The 9,578-nt window shown below is 38.7% G+C and overlaps 1 protein-coding gene across 1 annotated transcript; it reads left to right on the top strand.

Annotated features, from left to right (window-relative positions):
• Positions 1 to 2,006: 2,006 nt before the first annotated feature.
• Positions 2,007 to 6,193, top strand: LOC117306732. The gene is made up of 3 exons (XM_033791208.1): positions 2,007 to 2,465; positions 3,174 to 3,366; positions 4,112 to 6,193. The coding sequence occupies exons 1-3, from the start codon at positions 2,330 to 2,332 to the stop codon at positions 4,266 to 4,268; spliced, it is 486 nt and encodes a 161-aa protein (XP_033647099.1). The 5' UTR covers positions 2,007 to 2,329; the 3' UTR covers positions 4,269 to 6,193.
• The last annotated feature ends 3,385 nt before the right edge of the window (positions 6,194 to 9,578 follow it).

Here is a 9,578-nt window from a genome sequence, read left to right as displayed (position 1 = left end):
AGTACAGAAAAAAAAAGTTCACAGATTTACAAATAATTTACAGGGTTTACAGAAGGTAATGGCGAAAGACTTCTCTTGAAATTTTGTTCCATGAAATGCTTTACCTTTTGAGAAAACATTTAAACAATATCAATTCTTGATAGCGAGAATTACGGATTTATTTATAACACATGTCATGGCATGGCGAAACGCACGGAAACAAGAGTGGGTTTTCCCGTTATTTTCTCCTGACTCCGATGACCGTCTGAGCCTAAAAAAAAGATTTAAGTTTGTTATTTTATATATAAGTTGTGATACACTAAGTGTGGGACTTGGACAATACTGAGTACCGAAAGTGTATAATGGCTTTAAAGACAGGTCATCAAGAGTTTAAAAATATTTACTATCTGTTGTGTGTAGCCTTGTTTTTTTTTTTTTTTTTTTTTTTTTTTTTTTTATCGTGTATACGACCGGCTTAAACAATAGGAAAACATGTCATTTTCGTTACTGGGAGGGAGAAAAAAAAACATCCCTACTTACCTATCCTATTTTTGGGGGCCCGTTACGCCAACATAACATATTTTTGTGTGTGCCTTAGTTTAAGCGAATTCCAAACGATACATTCCCTTCAAACACTACGCAACCGACAAAGTTTCAGGTGTGCGCGATTCGATCATTTTCTACAATTTTATTCTATTTCTTTGGTCTCACGTAGTTTATTTGCTATAGTCATATTGTTTTGAAACTAGTTTGTCGTTATTATGTGGAAGTAAAGTAAATTTGTCAATAATTTTTTTTTTTTTAATATGACTTGAACAATGTGTTATTCCTTTTCTTTTCTCTTCTGTAAAAGTACGTAGAAAAACTGCATAAACTTACTCTGCCAGAAATTAACCAGATTCATATGGTAAACATTGAGTGGGTTGGCGCATAAAATGTATACACTTTAACATTCCTTTCATAGCAAGGCTGGCTACAAGAGGTGAGACTTTTTTCTTGACCCTGTTTCTTTGTATTAAACGAGTCGACTCATGACCTTATTAATAGCGGTATATCTCTATCTTTGTTTTCGAGGCGCTCGCGGCTTCCTGGATTAAAAAAAAAACCACGAACAACGCCAACACTGGTGCTCGCACAGACATAAAGAACCTTATTTTAAAAATTGTTGGTGAATTTTTCACCCTTAAAACACAAACTTGTTATCATCACCTCCTCATTCGCCCATTGCTTTACGCGTTGTTTTGCTTGCGATTTGCGGAATTTGCCCACGGTTTGGGGTATAGTCGGTTGCTGTCAAAATAACGGTATCCAGACGTTGATTTCCATATGTGCTGTCCGTCTATAGGTTCTTTATGTCTATGGGTGCTCGCGCGGTTTGTGTTGTACTCGGGTCGTACGGGAAGCCGCGAGCGCATTGACTTAAGGCTACAACAGGCCCCAGACGGGGAGAAAGACTATCAAAGGGCCCCCCATGTGACGGGATTGCAGAGGGGAATTCCCTAAGCCCAGATGTAAAATTACATGCTGATCGTCTTTTGTCTATTAATCAGCAGATTACAAGAGTGTTCATTTTTTAAGTTTCATTTATCAACTCAAAATTAAAAAGACACGATTCAAACACTCATTGTTTATCTAGTAGGCCAAGTACTTTCTCATCATCCAATGTAGCCGCGGAGAAGTCACGTTGAACATTTTTGACGAGACGAACATGTCTTTGTGTAAACAACTTGCTTGAAAATGTTGTAATTTTAAGTGGTTTGTGTTTGCTGGTATTAATTTGAAAAGAATCGAAACAACTGTCTTTTTTATTCCCTTTTTATTAAGATGACATTTTTATAAAGCCAAGGGGTCAATCAAAACAAATAAATGTACAGTTTTCATTTCTATAACTCGACCTTTGCGTTTAGGCTAAAGTGACGCCCAAACTGGAACTTAAGTATAGAACTCATACCTCTGCCCACTTTCGTAAAGATATCCGCTTGGTAACCTTACATTATTAGCATTTCGAGGGACCCCACAAAACCCCGAGTGCATGACATGGCTGTGCACAGCCATGTCACGTACACGGGGTGTTCTTTTTGTTATCCAGATAACTGGTGCAGAACACTGCCTGAATGCCATAAGTCATAGGCTTAAGAAAGGCATAATTGTTTATGTAAGAATAGTTGTTGTTGTGGTTCACCAGGAAATATCATTTGCTGCTCACATCAGATGATTGCCAGCAACAGTGTTGCATGACAGGATTACAGTGTATATAACGCATCTACATCATCGTCCTGTACACATTGTTCTAGTTTGTTGTTGTTATTGTTTTGTTTATCGACCACTGAGGAGTGCAACAAGACCAATCATGGCTAGTGAAATTGCCAACGTCGTCAGCTTTTGCCAACCTCTGGGGACCAGTGAGACAGTTTGTCACAACGTTTCCTTCAGCAGAATGATACGTGAGCTGCCATTACTTCCGCCAATACCAATTGACTGTAACGGTAAATTTCAATTGTATTTATTGTGCATTTATTTAAACAAAATTAACAAAAATTAATGTAAAGTTGTTTAAATTATGTTCAAATTGCAAATGCCATGGTATAATGTTTTTCCTTTAAATTTTACCAGTGCTCATTTTTGTAAATACATTGCCTTTTATTATCATACCAACTGGTAATAGGCACCGATTCGTTCAGTTCATTGATTACAATGTCCAATATGCAGCAGAATGTGCTTTTAACTCAATGACACAATAAAACCATCAAACATCTTACTATCCCATAGCAATTGATGTGCTCTACCCATTTTTTTATTTTTTATTTTAATATTATAGCAATAGCATTTTAAGTCATAGTTTTAAGCATTCACTTATCAGTTCATTGCATAATAAGGACTGTGTAACTACAAACCATCAAAAATCAAGCTGGTCATCTATGGTGATTTTGACATCGCAGCATGTTGGGGTCAAACCTAATGGTTATTGAGGGATGAAACCCAAATACAGGCACTGTTATTAGTTCTAAATTCATTAAAATATCCTGCTTGTGGCTTGTAGTGTTTTGTGTACTGTTTTATGGTAACAAAATAATATAATGTTATGTTATTGTTTTGCAAATTTGATGTATACAGGCCGAAAGAATTTCCCATCGTAAATAATAAAATGAATTGAAACTGAAATTGAATTGAAATTTTCTGTTGTACTATAACAGTCGACCCATCACCAACATGCCCGACACCTTGGCCCGGTTGCGGTACCATCGCTCCAATGCCACCTGGTTGCGGTACCACTCCAATTCCACCTGCAGATACATGCAATACAATCTGCTGGATTATTCTGGCAATAATTGCCATTATTAGTTCATTTGCAGCAGCTTCGGCTCTAGTTTATTTCTGGAAAAAAAGGTAAGACGCCGAGAGCCTTATAATGGTGTGATCAAATAGTTTAACTCGCACGTTATACATAATTCGTGCCGTTGTGAACTCACTTTAAAAAAAAACGGGTCAGTGATTGACCCACATTCCGGGTCCCCGTTGGGGTATGACCCATTATGGGTCAATATGACCCAAAATGTGTGTCACAATGACCCGGGTCAGATCACACTGACGTAGAATCCGAGTCAACAGCTTATTTTGTTCTCGATTCCGGGTCAGTCCTGGGACACGGAATCATCCTGTCAGTTCTGACCCTTGTTTGTTTGTTTTTTTAATTACGGTACTGTGTTACCATTGCATAGCTGAAAAACACAAAATAAAACGAGAAAGAGCAGTCTTAATAATTGAATTTTATTTTACTAATTTATCCAATTGAAAGTAAAGATTTCGAGCCATATCAGAGAGTGGCGAGTATGACACCTGTATAATCATTTCTTTTTTTTTCAAAAATAATAAATTTAATAAAAGTAATGATAGAAATATCTTCCCAAGTATTACCAAAATATATGTGCCATAATATTTGTTTACCCTGCAATTTATTTTGTCTTACTGCTCCCACAATGTACTGTGTTCTCAACGTAATTACCCTGTAAATTTGTGACTTCAATCATTTTGAAATAAAGATGTCATCGTAAAAGTCAAAGTCTTCTCCTTTTTCGTTACTGCATGTTCTTCATCATTTAACCCCAAATTATCGCAACTTTTTGTTTTGCAGGTATTTCAAAGACATTTTCTGGATCAATTCTCATGACAACGAGTCAAGGTCTGGTACCGATGGTCCACCTGATGCTGACGTTGAGTTGCATGCAACTGACGTTGAAACGACGCAACAATGTCACAGGAGATCGGAAATCCAGCAGTCCAATAACTAAACTGTTCTACGAGCGAAGTCTTTGGTAACGTTTAGGGCAACCTCGTGTTGAACTACTCTCATGACGTTGAACTACATGTTGACCCCGACGTTGAACTATACATGCACGTTCAACTGACGTGGAAACAATTAACCCCAACGTTTACGAGGGAATCAGTAATGCAGCACCAGAGAGCCAGAATCTAAGCTGCTCTACGAATCAAGTTTTGGTAACGTGTAGGGCAACCCCGTGCTGTAGGCCTCACGCTGACCCTGACGTTGAACAATATTTTGACTCAACGTTGAATTATATGCACGTTCAACTGACGTTGGATCGACACACAACTTGTTGCCAACGAGGGAATCGGTAATACAGTAGAGCCAGAATCTAAGCCGCTATACGAGTCAAGTTTTGGTAACGTTTAGGGCAACCTCGTGTTGGACTACATGTTGACTCTCAAGACGTTGAACTACATGTTGACCCTGATGTTCAACTATACCATGCACGTTCAACTGACGTGGAAACGACCCCAAATGTTTACGAGTGATTCAGTAATGCAGTAGAGCCATAATCTAAATTGCTATGAGTCAAGTTCTGGTAACGTGTATAGGGCAACCCCCTGCTGTAGGCCTACATGCTGATCCTGACGTTGTATGTTGACCCTGACGTTGAACAATGGTTATGAGTCGAGGGGATCACTATATAAATGCAGCACAAGTAGAGCAGCATCAGTAACGCCATAAACTAAACTGCGCAAAGAGCTACGTACGGCACTTAAATGCTTCTACTTATATAAACTAATAATGACGAGCGTCGTGTATAGAAATGTATACTGTTTTCTGCATTGAATTCACTTTGTGTGGATCGTTTTAGTGAGGGGGTGTGGGTCTACCCATCGGATAATCCCCAAGTTTAAATCCGAGGTTGAAATTCTTTTATAATTAGCCCGGTTCATATACACGGGACGCAAACAATAACCTGACGCGCCGCAGGGCAATATGTTATTAGGGAGAATGGACGAGAAAGTGTAGATTCGTGAATAGAATGTACCAGCCGAAGGTGAGTACATTGTAGTCACGAATCTACACTTTAGAGTCTATTCTCTGACTTAAACTATTTCCACCATTGACTAACAGTTTCAATGGTTTGGATTTCTCAATAGTAACAACTATAGTTAGTCTAATAATAATAATAATAATAATGATTACATTTATATAGCGCTTCATACTAAAAATAAGTTTCTAAGCGCTTCACAAAGTAAATATAAACGATTAAGTAAGCTAACGGGAAAATTAAAGCTAGAAATATACAATAATAATACAAAAGGTACACGAAATATACAATATATAACAGGCTATTTAGAAGAGACAAATATCATTAGACTATGTGAAAAATTATTGTAATCTCATTGGCACTGATGGAAACCATTGAAAAGATGGGTTTTTAATTGTGTTTTGAAACTGCCAATTGTCTGAGCATTCTGGATGTAGGAGGGGAGACTGTTCCATAATGTGGGGGCACATACTGAGAAGGCTCTATCGCCGTATCGTGTGTTGGTACGGGGACCTGGTGCAAACTGGGATGATGATGAAGATCTAAGGTTGATTGAGGGGCGTGTTCTGGAAGACAAAAGTTCAGCTAAGTATGATGGTTCATGGTTACGCAATATCTTGTAGGTGAGGAGAAGAACTTTGAACTGGGTGCGACGGGGAATGGGGAGCCAGTGTAATGAGTGAAGTACTGGGGTGATGTGCTGAAACTTCTTGGACCGAGTGATGAGGCGAGCTGCTGTGTTTTGGATGGACTGTAGTGGGGCGAGATGAGAAGCGTGTACGTTGCCAAACGACAGTTGGTCACATTATTTTTATATCTTAAGTGTAGATTCGTAACGAAGTGTAGATTCGTAAAAATAATCTACACTTTCAACAATAGAGTGACGTCACAGAAATAGTTTAATAGCGAGGAATTAGCTGCACGTTACGCGAGCACCATTGTGTTGTTTCTTTGAGCTTATTGCATGCTCACGTATAACGTCTGACCCACCAGTGTGATCGAGTATCTTTGACGTCATTGTGGGGACATGAATGAAATAACATAGGCACGGTTTCAATGCTCTTGTACAACATTCAAATTGTTTTGTTTACAAAAGAAACCATAAAAAGGTATTATTTTGTTTATTATAATTTGCCTTTCTCTCACACCTCCTCCCACTGCTCCCATCTCTCTATATAAATCTGGTGGGTTGTGTTCAGAACTACTAGAGGCCTATACTGTATGTTATTGTGTTTTGTAATTTACTAGACGTTTTGGTGGGGTTCCCCTTTTCTGGCCCCACTCAATTAGAGTGCAGAGTTTTTGTGTAAAATGTTAGCAAAGGTCATGGGTTCGAATCTCACCCGAGTGATTGTATCCCAGTTCTCGGGAAAGTACCGAGTATACACAGCACTTAATAATTATTACACACGTCGTTGTATGTAGGGTAGCAAAGCTTTTCTGTTATTATGACACATAAACCGGTCATGTTTCCCAACGCGAAGCATGGGCCAGCAATTATAATACATGGCAAGGGAATATAGTTATTGAGCTGCAGCCATAAGCCATACACACCTATACATGTACATAACATGGTATACATGTATAGAATTCTTTATAAAGCATAATTAATCTTTTGTGTTTTATATGACTCGGATATATTGAAAAACCACAATGACAGCTAAAGCGACCTAATCTACTCAAATTCAACAACAACAACAACACACATTCATGTTTCCTCTTACGCAATTCGGCACAACATTAAAGGCAGCTGGACACTATTGGTAATTGTCAAAGTCTAGCCTTTAACAGTTGGTGCATCTCAACATATGCATAAAATAACTAACCTGTGAAAATTTGAGCTCAATCGGTCATCAAACCTGCGAGATAATAATGAAAGAAAAAAACACCCTTGTCACACGAAGTTGTGTGCGTTTAGATGGTTGATTTCGAGACCTCAAGTTCTAATTCTGAGGTCTCGAAATCAAATTCGTGGAAAATTACTTCTTTCTCGAAAACTATGGCACTTCAGAGGGAGCCGTTCCTCTCAATGTTTTATACCATCAACCTCTCCCCATTACTCGTCACCAAGAAAGGTTTTATGCTAATAATTATTTTGAGTAATTACCAATAGTGTCCACTGCCTTTAAAGTCAGGAGGTATTCTATATCCGTCTTTACTCGAGACTATAAGGATGGGCGACCAACCGCCCTACGAAATCTGTGACTATGTCTATCCCAGGGTTTGGTTCCATACTTATTAAATAGTTTGCCTTGTAAACAAAATAATGCATATTTAATCGGTAAGGCAGTGGACACTATAACGACAATTACTCAAAATAATTATTAGCATAAAACCCTATTCTTGGTAACGAGTATTATGGAGCTGGTGATAAATTAAAGCTTTGCGAGAAACGGCTCCCTCTGAAGTGACGTAGTTTTCAAGAAAGAAGTAACTTTCCACGAATTTGATTTCGAGACCTCAAAATTGGATTTTTAGGTCTCAAAAAGCATCTGAAAGCACACAACTTCGTGTGAAGAGGGTGGTTTTTCTTCCATTATTATCTCGCAACCAATTGACGACCAATTGAGTTCAAATGTTTACAGGTTTGTTATCTTGTGCATATTAATGTTGAGATACACCAAGTGAGAAGACTGGTCTTTGATAATCAATGTGTCCATCAGAGTCTTTAAATCAATGTTTTGGTTAAATTAAGTAATGTAATAGATTAAAATCTTCATGGAGTAATGAAATAAATAATGCAGTGTAGAATAATATTGATCAAATTGCCACACTCTCGTTATGGGTGACTTACACCCCAAATGTACCGACACCCCTTCCTAACCGAAAGGCCTAACCCAACCCTGACCCTAACCCTCAGCGCGTATATCCGAACTTTCATTGTGTCGGAATACGGAACATCCACGAACAACATTATTTATAGGTTATACAAATACTCGAACTGGCCGGTTATTCATCACTCATAAAGTTTGGTTCTATGCATAAAAAGGTATACAATTTCCGGGTTCAACATCTATTCGTGCATGTGCCTGTGTGACGCCCATAACAAAAACAGCCTACATTTGTAGGCCTACGTCATCAGCAGGAAACTTCTTTTAAGAAGTTAAAATATTTCACATTATTATCTGCAAAATATGACACTAAAAACGCAGCCAGGGAGAGGAACTATATCAATGGACACGTTTGGCAATTATTGTCAAATACCAGTATTGGGAAAAGACCAGTAGGGGTACACTGGGGGAAGACGGGAAACATATATAGTTTGAAGTATAGCCTAACAAAATTTGTCACATGGGCTAATTGCCACTACAGTTTTGTTATATTTTCACCTTTAAATGAAGTTTCAATGGTTTTGGACAATTTTCAGATACTAAAACTTGACTTTATATCAACAAAAAAGTTTGTGTTTTTTGCCAACCATAGACTGTCAGCCACTGGTGGGGTTGTGTATACGGCCAAAAGTCTAGTCTTAATTGGCGTCGTTCATTTTGCGAAGTCGCCCGCGATATCGCAACACGATCAATTACTGGAGAAGGGATGTCACTCAAGCCACCTGGCTCAAAATGAACTTAAACTTGCCTAGTCCCTCCGAGTCAAACTTAACGGTCGATGTTGCGCCATCTACCGGTGACTAAAATACAAAAACATCGTCGCCAGTCAATTGGTATTTTTTTTAATATATCAAGAACCAGTTATCAGTTTCAATAATTCCTACAGCCATTACTATTTCCGTCTGAAATAATTCCAGCCCCTTCATCTATGATCATGACGGAAGTTGAGTCTAAAAAGTAAAGTACAATCCAGGCTGTTTGTTTGGTAGTGGTGGTATTGCATCTCTCTGCATAATGCGATTATTTGTAGCCTTGCTCAAGGCAGTCGAACTATTCGCTCCGAAAAGACGCCGCTGTAAACCCACCCGTGTACCCTGTGCGTGGTGCGTGTAATCACATCGTACGACTACTGTGCACACAAGTCAACCACACTCATACCAGTAACCGCATGCAGAGGCCGACGCATGCGGATAGTGTACGGGGGCATCGTGTTGTGCGATATTCCGCACAGTGAATACGGGTGGGTTTTTATACAGCGGCGGTCTTTTTTCGGTGTGATTAATTCGACTGCCTTGAACGCAAGGCTAGATTATTTGTGACCTTTTGTTATTATTCTACAGAAAGGGAAACCCCAGATTTATAGTCGCTGACGAAAATATAAGGTCAACAGACTTTTTACACGCATTATGTCATGCTCTCCCATTGTAAACCAAGGTAAAATTGCCTT

Source organism: Asterias rubens, unplaced genomic scaffold (genome assembly GCF_902459465.1).
Source record: "Asterias rubens unplaced genomic scaffold, eAstRub1.3, whole genome shotgun sequence".
Classification (NCBI taxonomy): Eukaryota; Metazoa; Echinodermata; class Asteroidea; order Forcipulatida; family Asteriidae; genus Asterias; species Asterias rubens.
The sequence above is the reverse complement of the archived record's forward strand: the minus strand, read 5'-3'. Positions and strand labels throughout refer to the sequence as shown.